Here is a 16,957-nt window from a genome sequence, read left to right as displayed (position 1 = left end):
TCTCTACACACACACACACACATATACACTCAGCTGCCAGGTTTCACTGAGCGACTTAAAATTATTTATTATTATTTGAAAATGAGTTACAGATATCATGACACTTGATCCCTAAATATTTTATCCCAGTACAAATCTCTTAATGAATAAATAAATTCTTTTAACTGAACATAATATTATTATCACACCTGGGGGGGTGGCATTCCATAGCAACAGCTACCTTCCAAAGATAAAACTGTTCTCCTATACATTACTATATAAAAATAATTTCCAAATTGTTGTCTAGAAGGAAAAAAATACTATAAATATAATTAAAAACAACAAAAACGTTTAGGATTTTTTAAAAGGAGGTTTAATGTGAGGGAAGCAAAACTTAAGAGACTCTTTATAGAGAACAAACTGAGGGCTGCTAGAAGGGAGAGAGTGAGGGAATGGGTTAAAGGGGTGATGGGTATTCAGGAGGGTACTTGTGATGAGCACTAGATGCTATATATAAGTGATGAATCACTTAATTCTACACCTGAAACCAATATTATACTGTATGCTAACTAAAATTTAAATAAAAACTTGAAGGACAAAAAAGGGTATATAATGTAAAGCCATATGTTTTATAAACTATACTAAAATGAAAATATATTACTTATGTTTTACAGTCAGTCCTTTTTCCCCCATAATACTACAACTAAATTTAATTTTATGGACATTATAAGTATCATTTATAATACTATCAATTTTTACCATTCTTTCAAAAGATTTCCTCTCCTATATCCAATGCAGCCCAAACTCTATTTGCAAGGGTATCTTTGTCTCAAAATATACATTAATGATACTTTAAATATTTTTAACAAGTCTTGTTTCATGATCAAAAACAATGTATTAAAATATCCTTACTTTGTTAGTATTTTACTAATTTTTTTAGTATATTGCTTCTCCATATGGACTGAAGAGAAAAACCCAGTTTGTGTACAAAATGAGATGAAATTATTGTCTCCAAATCACTTCACAGATTACTTAACCACAAGATTAACTGTTTACAACTTGGCTTATTAATCTAGGAATCAAAGGCTCCCCCCCAAAAAAATTGTAATAGTAAAGACAATTAGCTTTAAACTATAATTAACTAGAATGAGAAAAATTAATCAGAAAAAAACTAAAAAGAAACAGAGATATAACTGATCACTACAATAAGGTCTCAACTATTAGGTATCAAATGCTTGATAACAACCATTTAAAATGTCATGTCTTAATATACATATGTCTGGACACAGCCACTAAAAGCCCTTAGGAGAAGATAAATTGCCTTGTTTCTTTTTCATTCAGTTCCAGAATTGAGTGAAATAATTTTTCCTTCCCCCTTTTTCAATTAGTGACTTTATCTTTTTGCAAATTTCATAAATTAATAAATGGCATTTAATAGTTATTAGACACTTACTCAGAACATGCTCTTTTCTGAATCAAGAGTTCTGCCTTGTCAGAGTTCATAAATATGTGAAAAAAATTCCAATACTCAAATTTTTAAAAGTATGTAACTAAATATATTTCTACGATGAAAAAAATTAAGTTGCTTTGTATGTTAAAAGTTTAAGATCTGGGGAGCCTGGGTGGCTCAGCTGGTTAAGCATCCAACTCATGATTTTTGGCTCAGGTCATGATCTCATGGGTCGTGAAATGGAGCCCTGAGTCAGGCTCCACGCTGAGTGGGGAGTCTGCTTGAGTTTCTCTCCCTCTGCCTCTCCCCCCATTCTCTCTCTCGCTCTCTCTCTCTCTCAAATAAATAAATCTTAAAAAAAAAAAAAAAAGTTTGAGATCTATTCAACAAACATCAATTGCTGATAGAAATGAAGATTTTACTTACATTTGTAATAGCTATTGCATTTTTATCGTAGTATTTCTTCTTTTCATATTTATCTCTGATGAAAAATTCCACTGCTCTGCAAACAGATAACTTAAGGAAAAGCATGAGTTCAGTGACAATGTACACTCCCCTTTATTCATTCCCTTCCACAAAGCCTACACTCTACATGCAAATTTCCTCCTTCCCAGTCTGTGCTTTCCTCTCACACTATTTCTGCAACTAAATTCTGTAACCTACCTTTCTTTCTGCCACAGAAAATCTCTTTCAGAAGTTCTCCCCATTCAACAAAATCACCCAACCCAATCCTAGTATGAAAAGTAACCATATTTCTCAATTCCACCACATTTCCCAAATCTCCACCTCCAACCAAACTCAAACTAAAGTTCACTTTAAATTCTCAGTGTAAGGAAACTAATAGCCATGTGGTCCCTACAATGTACCAGACACTGTGTGCTATGGGTAGTCCACAGTTTGTTTCGTTCAATCCTTTCAAAACCCAGTAATGTACATATTATTTCCACATCACAGATGAATAATTAGCAACTTAGAAAAATTAAACAATTGTGATTCCAATACTTCCGTTCTTTCCCACCACACATGACTTCCCCTGGTTCCATCACAGAGGATTTCCTGTGTTTTAGAAGAATGGAGGCCATTTTTTTTTCCTTTCAAAGCTGAGGAATGGAGAAGTCAAGAAGCCACAACCAAAGTCAGTACTATTTAATTTTTTGGAGTTGGCTGGACTAGCCTTATAATGTTGACAGAGTGAGCCATTTCTAGTGGAATTTGAGAGTTCTGAGTTATCTGATATTGATGACTTCTCTTACAGCTCAATCACTGCTTTATCATATTTCACTAAAATGTGAATTCTTCTATCAGAGATTCATAGCCTTTTTAGCACCATGATCCCCTTTGGTAGTCATGCAAAGCCTGTGAACTCCTTCCTGGGACAGGGCTTTTAAATGGATAAAATACAATACACAGAATTACAAAGGAAATGAATTATACTGAAATACCATTTCCCTGTAGATCCCCATTAAGACATCCTTCTGTTCAAAAGTTACCTGAAGCAGGAAAGCAATACATTTTCAGTCAATAACTCCTTATTAGAAGTTATAACAGACTTTTATTTTTTTTTTTAAAGATTTTATTTATCTATTCGACAGAGATAGAGACAGCCAGCGAGAGAGGGAACACAAGCAGGGGGAGTGGGAGAGGAAGAAGCCGGCTCATAGGGGAGGAGCCTGATGTGGGGCTCGATCCCATAACGCAGGGATCATGCCCTGAGCCGAAGGCAGACGCTTAACTGCTGTGCCACCCAGGCGCCCCTATAACAGACTTTTGACAGTTGAGGCAATAGGTAATAGAAAGAGTTGACAGACCAATATACAGTAGATATTAAAAAGTTGGGGCATTGTGAAAGCACTCAAAGGGGGCCAGGGAAGGCAAGAGGGGAAATCTAAACATTTAATTAAGTAAGCTGAATGAAAGACCGTTTTCTACAACCTGAGTATGTGAAGGGCGCTTTATACGATCTTTATCTCCTTTTTACCTCTTAACAATCTATAAGGTAGGTACCATTTCACAACCAAACTGAGTTACAGAAAGCTTAAAAAGTCTTCTAAGGAAGAGTTGTGATTCAAAACCAGGGCTGTTTAGCATCCACCTTTTCAGAATGTTCCTGATCATCACCCGTTCATCTGTCAATCAGTTATTTTATGCAAATGCTAATAAATATTTTAAAATCTAGAAAAGAATGTCAAATTTGGAGGGTATTTTCAAAGTATCCTTGGAGATCCTTTTAAATGAAAGGCCCCAAAGCTGCCATCAGGCTGCTTATTTAGGTATGTGAAAACTTAAGCAGCCAATTCAATACCAAAAAGTTACCACAAATATGCCAATATTCTCATAAAATGCAATGTTATTTTACTCAAACTTGTAAATCAGCTAAATGTTAACTTTGCTCCTGATTGTAAATCCAAGTTCAATATTACATTTTTCTATATTTCTAACAGAAAAAAATGAAACAATTAAAAAAGTTGGCCTTTTGGATTAGGTGTACGCATGTGGATATACTGAGCAATTTTCCTTGTAGAGACAACTATTTACCTCCACAAAAAGGAAGAGAAAATAGACTTCACTTAGATTGATGTCATTTTCACTTCAGATGATATGGAATATATTTATTATCTGTACACATATGTTTGTAAATTCGTATAAGTATTTTAGCACCAATTATATTTACAGTTACATATTATATAACACATAATATAGCGCATATACACAGTTATTTTTTAATTACAGAAAATTTTTAGAAATTTGAATTCTTAAATTATAATTTTATGTTTAAATATCAGAGAAAGTAATACTGATATTTTTCCTTCTTAAAGATAGAAACAATACTCCTTACAGATACTGTTTAGAGTATACTACACCTTAATGCTTGAAAAGATTTACTACTCTCATTTATGAAATGTTTATGATAAAAAATGATCACTGTTTCTGATTTTAAAAATTACTCTTAGAAAACTCACTAAAGTTAGAAATAGAATATATAAAATAACCAATAGTAAAGCTAAAATACTGAAAACTATGATGGCTTTATAAATATTCAATTTGAAAAAGGCAAACATTTTAAGTATGCAATATTTTCGAGTGAAAAACAATACAAATATCTGGTGAAATTACATATTGCTGTGAATTTTCAGAAATAACAGATATCAGTGAAATCTTAATTTATATTTAATGTATTTTATATAAATAATTCAATTATAGCTGAATCTGGTTCTGCTTATGATACAAAACCCTCTCAGAAATTATCTAAAAAGTAAACAATTTCTGGGGCGCCTGGGTGGCACAGCAGTTAAGCATCTGCCTTCGGCTCAGGGCGTGATCCCGGCGTTATGGGATCGAGCCCCACGTCAGGCTCCTCGGCTATGAGCCTGCTTCTTCCTCTCCCACTCCCCCTGCTTGTGTTCCCTCTCTCGCTGGCTGTCTCTATCTCTGTCAAATAAATAAATAAAATCTTTAAAAAAATAAATAAAAATAAAAAGTAAACAATTTCTAAAATTATGAAAGGAAAGCTGATCTGTTTTTCCAAGGGTAGTAAAATAAGATAAAATAAAATAAATCATTAGGGCAAGAGAACTTACTTGGATCTTCCTATTGTTAACATAAAACACTACTTTTCAAAAACCAATCAAAGCACACCACAAAGTGCATTTTTTAAGTTCCATGGCAGTCATCTGAAAAAGGACAGGGATTTAGGGAATATGCTGTATTCTTGATTGCTCTCAGTTCCTATGTACCTCTTAGAGCAAGAACATATCACACAGTCTTTATGTATTATGTTTGTACAAGGTCCCATATGCAAGCCAATTTTTCATTGTTAATTCACCTAAAAAAACAATGATTTATTACCACGGTCAGCAAATGTTTTTCAGAAGGCCAGAAAGTAAATATTTTAGGCTTTGAAGGATAGTTGGTCTGTGTTGCAACTACTCACCTCTGCCTTTGTACCTCCAAAGCAGCCCTGAAAATACATAAATGAATGGTCATGGCTGTGTTCTAATTAACTTTTACAAAAACAGGAGCTGGCGCATAGGCCTGTAATTATTGATTCCTGAATTGTATTCCAATTGCAAAAAACAGTCAAGTTGGATTTACAGATTGTCTCTGTGTCTACAAATTGTCACTACAGACAACTTAAGGAATTTTCAATGGATATTTTGACAGCAGTTTTGCATTATATGCTGACTCTAGTGCTAATTCTCAAAGAAGATGGTCTCCCAATGTACATCCTCATTTTTGGTACCAGCAGGCACTTGTTATTTAACTGGCAGTTATTGTTACCTTGAAGTCCCATACCTAGACACATAAAAATAGATAATCATACCCAACTCACAAAGTTGTTGAGAGTTATAGGAATAATATATATAAAGCATTCAGCACAGCACCTAACAGACAGAAGGCATTCAATAAATGGAGTTAGCTTTTGCTTTTATGTAACTTTGTATTTCAGTTTCCCCTCCTTCAAAATGGAGATAACATTAAGACCCATCTCACAGGATTATTGTAAGAATTAAATAAGCTAGTGTGTGTAAAGAACTAAGAACAGTGTGTGGCACATAGTGAGTGCTATTTAATTTTTAGCTCTTACTACCATGGTAGAGTGAGATAATAGACAGGAACTACCATGATCAGTGCTAAGATGGCTTGCACAGCATCAAGTTTAAATAGATGAGCGAATAAGAAACAACAACAAAAGGACCAATGAATTTGGAGATAAGTCAATATTCATCTTCATTTTACAGTCTCTAGGCGTCATTTGAGACATAAAGACTTTCTTTACTGATAGACATCAATAATATAACCAAAAAAATTAGAAATATAACAGTAATATTTTCAGGAAATCAAGGGAAGGAATATATTAATAACAATTCAAGTTTAAGTGGTTGATTTGGGATTTAGTAAATAAACAAAAACAAATACCCCAGAATCTTCCCCATGCCTATAGTTACAAAACATTCAGCACAGTACCCTGAACTGTCCCTGTCCTCAAAACTAACAAATGATACTACACAAGCACCCCCCCCAAGTTTAACATTTGTATTTTATCTTTTAACATGTATTTATTTATAGTTTGAGTTTTTTTTCCTTTTCTTAAAGATACCATTTTAAAGATACCATTTAAATTAATATTTAGTCCCAAGAACAAGATCTTCCAGTTTCAGACACATTACCACTGACAGCAGTAAAATCTTGAAAAGCTCAAAGAGGAAGAAGTGCTGATTAGCTCTGGTGCACAATAGACCTCATGGAACTGAAGTAATTAAAGTTTCTAGATAAGATGCAATACCCTAATAATGGAAAGCTTAACGTAAAGCTTTAGCATTTGTCATGCACTAGTACATGCAGCCTATAATTAACCACATCCCACATGAGAAATTATACTTTCACAGCAGCTTCTGCATGACTTTGTAAATTGTAAAGCTTTTAAAAAGTGACAAATCTTGTTAAGAATGCAGTGAGGCCCCATATCATGTGAGTTTTACTCAGTTTGGTTCCACTTCCCTCTGGGGATGAGGCAACAATTATTTAAATCAATAAAAATGCAGAGATGTTAGGCTTTTGAAAGAGCAAAGAAATTTAGAATGATTCATGAAATAAAGAAAGGGGACTAGTTTTCTTACTAGTTTCCCTAATAAAACCTCCAAATCACAATGTTTCCTAATTAAAAGAAGGGAATAAAGTGATACTGCTGTAATATTTAAGGTAAAACAATTTTTAATGGCCATAGTATTATATTAGATATAGGGGCTGGTCTCATGGTCCGAGACATGGCATTTTATACTCAAAGCATTCATCTATTTCAAATTTGTTTAGACAAAATTCCTCTTTAAGTATTTTCTAACAACCACTAGATTATCTTTTTATGAAGAGTAAGAGATCAATACCTCATATAAATATGATCATAATTTGTAAACATTTTAGAAGTAACACTTAGTTTGAAAAATCAAGTAAGCATGCTTGAGCAAACAATAGCAAAAATATACATAATCCAAAAGCCTGAAATGAATCACATCAGGTACTTAAAAGTTGTAATCTACACCTAGACCTTATAATCTAGCTGCAAAGTCCCAAACCATATATCTATTTTTAAAGGCCATCAAGACTCAAATGTGGCAACATTGATTTTGCTCAGACTATCATCACTAAAAAATATTCAAGTGCCCTCTACAGACGGAAAAGTCTGGAAGTTTTGAGAAGTTTCTTAATAACTCTTTAACCATCCCATCCTTCCCAACCCCCAAAATGAAAGTATTATGCTCTAGCTCATTGGGTTATTTTGCTAATTTAAAAAGATAATGAACATAAAAGACCAAGCTCAGTGCTTGGCACACAGCAAACCTTTTTTAAGCAGTAAGACTACTTTAGCTGTTGTATCTTCAGTGTGTCAAAGGTCAAGGATGTAATCATACCCAATGCCAATCAATTCACTATAAAAATCTTCTTTTCCCTGAAACGTTTAGGTAAGTACCAAATATTTAAAAATATATCAGCAAAAATACCAGAATTAATAACTCACTGCCTCATTAATCCTTTACGTCTGTTTATAAGGGTCATCATAAAATTAATGGTAATTACTTAAGAAATAATATTCCTACCAATATATACAACATAGTGCATAGAATAGTTCAATGTAAGAAGATACCAAGAAGCTATATACAGTCCTTTCTGAATATCTTCAAGGCTTCTTTGAAAACAAAACGGAATCATGATGATATATTAAATAACTTGGAAGCCACTTTCGCCTACAAGAAACCAAATAAAGGATACTACCAAAAACTACCCTGTAGTATTCAAGAGAAGTCCAAAACACTCAACTCATACCAAACCAACCCCAACACACATATACACAAACTTCCACAAAGAGGAGATTCTTTCATTTGAAGGATCTTATATGTCAACTCAGGCTTGGGGGTAAGAACCAGAGAGAAGAGAATAAATACAACTAGCAAGCAATTGGTAAAAACCACCTAGGACATACTTGTCTGCTCTGCTATATTTCCTTCTACTATGCTTTATTTCCCAGGGTTCTGCCCTAGGCCTTCACTTTTCAGAGGGGAAAGAAAACAGCATTCCCAAGTTTCTCAATAAAACACACACACAAAACTAAAGGACTACTCCCCTGGGTAAACACAACTTCAACCAACACTTTTCTATTGTCTACATGCTAAATCACTCCATAATCAGCACTACATTTCCTGCTTTCTTCTAGGGTCCAGACCCAGGTTTCCAGCTACTGAATGGGGATCTCCTGTATATGTCCAACAGACACCTCAATCTGCCCAAAGCAATGAAGCATGGCTCATTACCTTTCATTTCTGACCCTTCAACTTTCATCTGGTACTGAAATTTCTTCTCTCAGGGAATATGCTTTATCTCACCCATAGAACCTCCGCCAAGCTTTAAAATTTGGGGTCATCTCAGTATCTTTCCTCAGAAACACAGCCAATCTCAACCTAAGCCAATTGCTCCTGCTTTCCCAATTTCTTTCCAATATTCTCAATTCCTTTTTATCCATTCTCAATGCCCTTATCTAATTTAATCTAATTATCTAATTTATAACTTCATCATTGCTCATTTCAAGGCTGTACTAGCATTTTACATGGTCTCTGACTCCAGGGTCTCCTCTGACTAATCCTCGCTGTGGTAGAAGTAAATGCTTCTAATGTTTCTCCTGCTTCAAAACCCCTTCATGGCTTTTTAAGTCCTTCAACTTCCTTGGGCCCATGGAATGAGGTCCACAGTGCTTCTATATGGTACTGAAAACCCTTCACAATCTGAAAAATAAGCTTCTTCTGCCACTTGCCCCACTAAACGTGAACCTGTCACATCAAAACCTTAAAACGTCATGTCTCCTCACACCTTCATACCTCTACTCACACAATTTGTTATGTCTGAAATGTACCTTCCACTTTCACCCTAGGAACATGCATAATAAAAACAGGACTGGATATCAGATTGTTAAATTTGGGGGGAAAAGGTGGGGGGAGCAGAAACAGAAAAGGCCAAATACAAACTTTTTAAATATAACTTAAAAGGTTTCTATACAAATATAAAAATATATATAATGGCCTGTATCTCTGTTAAGAAAAGATCACATTTTTTTTTCACTGCTTGACCACATGAACTGTTTTGGTATACAAATGGGTGATATATAACTGCTTCTTAAGAAACTACATTTTATTGTCAAAACCGCAAATATCACTTTTTGATAGAATCACAAATAACTAAAATCAAGTTGATAATTTTATAGAACAGATCAATTTTGATGAGCTCTTTCCTCAAACTTCAATATAAATTTGAGAATTCCTACATAATCAAATTAGTTTATTTTTAACAAATGTGAAAAACATCTGACTAAAATGCCAGTGAGAAAATATTCTACTTATTCATTAGGGCAGATTTGTAAAAGCAAACACAGTTGTGAAAGCTATAACAAAGATGGAATGTCAGCAGTAAATATTATCATAAGTTACTTCAGCAGGTCCACTTGCACTAAATATGTGACTTGCTGTTTTAAGTGCATACACACCAAACTGCCTAACATAAATATGATTACCATATAAAGGTGGTCAAGAAAATCGCTTTGGAAATGAATTTTAAAATTATTCAAGATGCTCACAAGTCAAATCTCTAATAATACTCTAAAATAATAAACAACATATACTCTCCAATCAAGAGCTGGAGATCAAGAAGAATCAGTCATAATATTTTACACTTAGTAATAATTACATCAAAATACTATGTAGATCATGTATTACTCACTATTAAAAACTTACTACATACAAAGCACAGCTCAGGGCAAATCAATTTTGATCTTTAATAAGTAATAGTATGATACAGTTCACACCTTCCTAAATACAAAAAGTTAAAATACGAAGTATAAAAATGAGTTAATTCTTTTAAAATCCACAATAAATAAAGTTTAAAGGATACTGATCTGTCTGTGGTCTTCGAAAGTTCTCTGGAAGATTGGCTTCATAGAGTAGTCTTGCTTTAGTATTTCCCATATCTTGCATGCACTAAAATAAAAAGAAAAATCAAGTATTTTCATTATTCATATGAATATTAAAAAGTAATTCCTATATACACATACATATACATACATACACTCATATATACAAATACAAGGTAACATTTATTATTTCCAATATATACTTTTCAGAAAAATAATTTAAATCGTAACTATGAAATTAATTACTCAAGTTCAAAGCAGAAGCATATTTTTAATTCTTCACAGTTATTCAACTTATGTGGCCCACAGTTTTCTAATGTCTTTTTTTGTGAAAACAATACCATCTTTATTTATATTCACTACTAAAAGTAATTCCCTGGTAGTTCATGGCAGTTTTATTATTGTTTTAGATATGCCACTAGAACAGCACTGTCATTTCCAAGGGTAACAACTCAAGATCAAATTTTCTTTGTTTTGAGTTCCAAATACTCTCGGGTTTTCATGATTTACAATCAGGATCACAATGGAGAGCAGATAAAAAAGAAATAGTGCTAACCCAGGACTCTACAGAAGTGGATTAATTTCTTTGGACTTAATATCTTTAAGACTCTGCTGAAAGCTATGGATCCTCTCCCCACAAAAAACAGAAACAAAACCAAAAAAAACAGTACCCAATGGCCCACAGCCTCCCTAAAATCTATAAACCCCAAGAATAAGAACTACTTAGGAGGCATAAAATAATCTGATAATCGCTTAAACCAGTTTAATTAAATTTTAGTACCTTCTGTAAGGATTAGCTAAACAGTACTTCCTGGAGAGTCTATTACATCAGAAAGTAACATTCACAAACAAAACATTATTCATTTCACATGAATACATGTCACGAATGTTACAAATGAATACATCATCACACAGAGTTTAGGTTCTTTAAAATGTTTCAATTGGTAGAAAGATCAGTCTGTATAATTCCTTCTTTTCTCTTCTGATTTCCTAGACACACACCCACATCTCCGAGAAGACAATCCAGGTTTAAGAGATTATCAGTTGTTCACCTTGAGTTGTAGCCCTCAAGTGACCATCTTCCTTCAAATAAAAAATAGTGACATAGGGTGCCTGCGTGGCTCAATCAGTTAAGCATTCGTCTCTTGATTTCAAGCCCAGGTCATGATCTCAGGGTCATGGGATCAAGCTCCACATTGGGCTCACGCTCACTGTGGAGTCTGCTTGTCTCGTTCCCTCCTTTTCAAACAAATAAATAAATAAATAAAACCTTTTTTAAAAAATACAGTGACCTTTTTTTCTCCCAACTGAGAGTTTTAAAGTATGCAAAATACTAATATACTCTCATTTCTGGATATCTATTCTATTCCATCTCAACATAAGTACTCTTTTGGAGTAAATGAGATCATAAGAAATGGAAGCCATAGGGGGCTGGGAAATATAAGGAACACTAAACTGAAAAAGAATGAAACAGTTCTTGTTATTTAGCTCTGGAGAGAAAACAGAAGCTAAGGCAAGGGTATAAACCCAAGGGTATATGAGGTGAGGGGAAACCCTGTATAAGGTGAATGGCAGCATAAGGTCAGAGGGCTCTACTACATCATGACACATACTAGCATGCATACGAGTAGAGCTAATATATAATTCTGTGTGTGGGGAGAAGAGCTTAGAAACTTTCAGGATAGGTCACCCTTCTTGAAAAAAGAAAAAATGTTTCCCATCTCAAGTATTCAAATGATGCTTCACCTTTGTGTCATGGTGGGAATTTAGAAGTAAAGATGATCCAAGTTATGTAATCATAAAGGCATTAAACATTTAGAAAGAACTATAAGAAAAATGCCTCTTACTTTGTGCATATCTGCAATAAAACAAAAAGTAACTCATAGAAACTATGAAAGTAAAAAAAAAAACAAAAAACTGAAAAGTTTCCATCATGCAAACAAGAATACGTGGAGATTCTAACAAAAAATTTAGTAAGACTAAAAACAGTATCAACTATGTATGTGCCATATCGCATTGATCCTGTTACATTTTTCTTCATATTTTAAGATTAATGAAGTAGGAATACATCTTAAAATTAATAGTGTCTTATAACTAATATTTTTTTCTTATGAATTCATAAAATAGAGGGTTTTTTAATAGAGATACCTTATGTTCAACGAATATGATTGTTCACATTTTATATAAAATATTCTCTTTATTTAAAGGAGGTCTTTAATATTTTGACAAAATAAAAAATAATTAGGAAAAAGGCATACATCTGTATTACACCAAATTATTTACTGTTGTTCTAGGGATGCTACCCATTACAATTAGGAGAGAAAAAAAAGAGATAAAAAAATCTGAAAGGGAGAAATGATGGGAACTAATGAGCCATTTCTACAGGAGACCACTGCCAAAAAGTGAATGGGTACAGGTGCATGTGTGTGTGTGTGTTAGTTGGGATTAGAGGAAACAAGGATTCAGTGACATCACAGATGTATAAAGATTGTTTTGTAAGAAGATATTGTTAGGCTCAGATGATTTCTAGGTTTCTAAAAAAGTAGAAGAGAGTAGTGTGAAAGGAAGGTCAGTATCAAAGTTTCAAAACACTACATTTAAGGGCCATATAGAACACTTATGAAAATTCATTCTATTGGCCCTGAAGAGCAAACTCTAGCACTCAGAAGAAAATAATGAAAATAGCCTAACAATTACAGTGATAAGCATTAGCCTCAATACTTTACTTTCATATATACATATAATTAAAATCGCATGTATATTAGAGAAAGTGCATGCTCGCGCGCGGGCGCACACGTGCGTGCACACACACCCACGCCATTTTACATTTCAAAAAACCCTGCTTTCAGCTTTATTACCCTATTTTGGCAGGAAAGGAAACTGAAGCAGCAAGATGTTAAGTAACAGGCCCAAGATTATTAGTCTCCATGAGTATTTGACTCTTCGTAGAACCAACATCAGCCCTCAGGAGTTTAGAGATCTCAGGCTGCATCCAATGGAACTGGGGACTATCTCCTGCAGTATTTACAAACACTGGGCTCTTTGCTTTAGAGGCTCAGTTTTCATTTTACAGATACAGAAATTGAAGCACGAAGAGGATATATGATTTCTCTAGAGTAGACAATGAATCAGCTACAGAGTTGAGACTAGGATCAAGTTCTCTAGTCCCAGTCCTTACCACCAAGCACCAGCTAATCAAAATAAGTGTCCAGGAAATTTCACCACAAAACAGAAGAAGAACACTATAGGTATTGCCTCCATTATTGAAACATCATTCCTGTTATTAAAATATTATTGCTTTTCTTTTAGAGTCTCTCAACCAAAATGCTTTAGCAAAATGCACCGTTGGAAAGGAGAATTTTAGTTGCTTATTTTTTGGCAATTTATGATTCAGTTTTCCAGGGTTGAGATGAGTGGACTGGTTGCAAAAAAAGTGGGATACAGGGATGAAAAAGGGAATATACTACTTTTAAAAGAAAAAGTTTTATATTTTTTATTATTTTTAACTGCAGTGAGACTTAAGTTATGGGTAATAAACTAGCTACTTTAACTTCTACCATCTAGCTTCCTGGAAATCAAGCCAGACCCTAGTACTATGCACTATTCTGAAAAACTTTAAATTTCCAAACCTGTTTTCACTTCTCCAAAAGGAAGAATACTTGTAAGGATATCAAACAGACTATCAAAAATTTTTAAATTTACCAATTCTTAAAATTCTTTGGCTTTACAGAAGGCGTATAATTCTGTCAATTTTTTTTATCTCTTTCTCTCACATTTCAAACATGAAAAAGGGAGGAAGAGGACTCTTAATTAAGTCAAAATTTCTACTGTTTGTTTAAAAATATTTTTAAATAGGTATTTACTTAATAAATTATAGCTCATCTCAAAATTAGATTTTTAAAAAACAAACATTGAGCAGAAAATATACTGAAATTCTTGACAAAGAAAATGATAATAAAAATACAATAAAAAGTCAATATGAATTTTTACTTTAAGAAAAATACATATTTATATTGAAGAGTAAGTGAAATGTGTACTTTAGTTATGATAAGTGTCATGTAGGTAATACATACTTTAAAATTAGTGTTATTTATTGTTCATTTTCAAATTCAATCTATCCTCATTTTATACATTGTATGTTCCTAGAAAGATAAATTTATATTGTACTTTTTGCCAGAACCATCTTCATCCAAAATCACCACCATTATAATTGCAAAGGTAGGCTTCACCTGAAAATGGTATAATAAAGCACACTTAAGAATCTCAAAACCTACTATTAAAAGTATTTTGTCCTTGTTAATCCATAATCTGTGTGTTTTTAGTTTTTCCACATAATACAAAAACAACACCTCCCCAAAGACTCACCTATCAGCTGAGATTCAATTTCAAAAATTACTATTTGAACTAGAATGCTGAGAAACACATACAGGCTAACATACTTCCTTCACAATCTAATGCAGATAAAACATTTCTATTTCTGAAACTTTCCAAGAAGAAAACATTTCACCTAATCCCAGTTTTTGGACTAAAAGCATTATAATAATAATATAATAATATATAATATATTCTAAATGAGTTCTAACTTTTTAATGTTTTAAAGAGACTGAAGTGAATTGGGGTTGTCAATTTAAAGTTAAGCTGGCATTTATTTACAGCATTTGTATACTTTAATAAACTAAAACATACAAAAACCAGTTATAGATGATAGTAGCTACACTTGTTACTACACACACTGAGTTGTCAAATCACTGTGTACACCTGAAATTAATGTAACATTATATGTCAACTGTACTTCAGTAAAAAAAATTAACCGAAAAAAGTAACAAATGTCACAAAAAGTGGGAACAGACATAAAGAAAATATGCAGAATCAATACATAGGCAAACAAATATAACAGGAAATTTTATTTTTATGTAACAGTACTGTATGTTTTTTTTAAAACTCAGTGTTTCATGTCAGTGGGGGCATTTCCAAAGAAAAAACTAATAATTAAGCAGCACACAAAATCAGCATTAGTGAGAAAAGATCCTTGAAATAAATGTAAAGATCTGAAGTAACAGGAACAGATAGACACAAAATGTGCTTAAGTCTTTTTCAATATTAGGAAATAACAGTAAAGATAAATGACGGGCCACCTAAAATTCCAAGTTAATAATTCATTCTCCTGAGAATAAAACTTGTCATTTTTTTCCCCCTTACTTTAGTCTTCCAAAATCTTGGAAAGCAGAGCTCTTTGTGGACTCCTAACTAAGTGATAAAATTACTTCAGGGTATGACTTCTACCTGTGTTAGTTGAGCTAAAGCTAAATACAGTCCAGGCCAGGTTCAGTGGCTGTGTTTAAGATCTATGGCTCCTTGGACCTCCCTCCCTTTCATCTTGTGCATCCTCTCTCTTTTCTCAGTACCTACCTCCTATCTGTCCCCATAATGTTTCCTGAACTCTCTCCCTCAGACACTAAGTAGTACCTGGTCAACAGCCTATATAGTTAAGCTAGAATTCACACTAATGTATTATTTCAGGAAGCTACCTGCATTGTTTTCAAAATTTTTTCTGTGAACTGACTTGCCCTTTAGAGTTTACTGGCTATTTTTAAAAATGGAATAAATGGGAAGAAGAATAGCAGCTACAAAATAAAGGACTGAGATCACTAATTGCTCTGTTGCAAACAATTAAGTTATAATGAGGCAATCAGATCTTCTAAATTCCCAAAGGCAAAAATGCAAAATATTGAAATAATCAATAGTATCTTACATGTTAGTGTGTAATGGAAAGGTGCTACATGTCTACATTAAATCTGGAGGAAGAAAGGTAAAACTATATAAATTAAAACTCTTCTATCCAATTTTCTGAGGAACAGATACGGGAGGGAATCTCACCTACAAGATCAGAGATTATTGTGTAGAGATACGAAAGCAACTAAAAATATACACACCTATATGTTTGTATATATGCATAAAATGCTTCAGGAAAAGTATACAAGAAACTAGTAAATACCGTTGTTCCTATGGAGGAAAACTGGATGTCTGAGGGACAGAAATGGGAGGAAGACTATTGACTTTACACATTTTGTACCCTTTGAAGTTTGTGCCATGTCCATGTATTTCTCATTCCCCAAAACAATAAAATAATTAAGGGGGGCTTATTAATCCTGCATTGTTTCTAAATAAAATATTATCCAGAGGAAGCTTAGCTAGGGTATTCAAGCAGCATGCGAATCAGAACAAGACTTCCTCCTCACTGGTACCCTCCACTCCTACTAGAACACAGTGTTCTAGTGACGGAACAGGTTATGAATCAAATCAAATTAATACATTTTTAAAAATCCCATCCAAGTATATATCTTACACTCAAAATACAGTCAAAGTACAAACATGGCATTTATTTTCATATCTTTTCCCAGTATCATCATCTTCTTAAAGAAACAGAATTGTGTATCTGTTTTTGCTTCTTAAAATTTCAACATATTTATTTTTATGTGGGTGAGGGAATACTATTTATTCTATTTTCTATTCATTAAAATTTTTAGAACACAAAGACTAAGATTTTCAAACTGCCTTATCTGAATGTATATATATTT

At 33.4% G+C, this 16,957-nt stretch overlaps 1 protein-coding gene across 3 annotated transcripts in view; it reads right to left on the bottom strand.

Moving 5' to 3' along the window:
* Window positions 1–16,957, bottom strand: part of SMAP1 (small ArfGAP 1) — a 158,577-nt gene that overhangs the window by 92,658 nt on the left and 48,962 nt on the right. For all 3 annotated transcript variants that reach the window (XM_040643609.1, XM_040643610.1, XM_008684824.2), the window contains exons 3-4: window positions 10,361–10,446; window positions 1,856–1,931 (exon numbers count right to left, since the gene is read on the bottom strand). In XM_040643609.1, coding sequence (XP_040499543.1) covers window positions 1,856–1,931; window positions 10,361–10,446 — 162 coding nt within the window. The remainder of the gene's footprint in view (window positions 1–1,855; window positions 1,932–10,360; window positions 10,447–16,957) is intronic.

The sequence above is a fragment of the Ursus maritimus genome, unplaced genomic scaffold (assembly GCF_017311325.1).
Source record: "Ursus maritimus isolate PB19 unplaced genomic scaffold, ASM1731132v1 scaffold_29, whole genome shotgun sequence".
NCBI lineage: Eukaryota > Metazoa > Chordata > Mammalia > Carnivora > Ursidae > Ursus > Ursus maritimus.
Note: the sequence above shows the minus strand (reverse complement) of the source record. Positions and strands in the feature narration are given on the sequence as shown.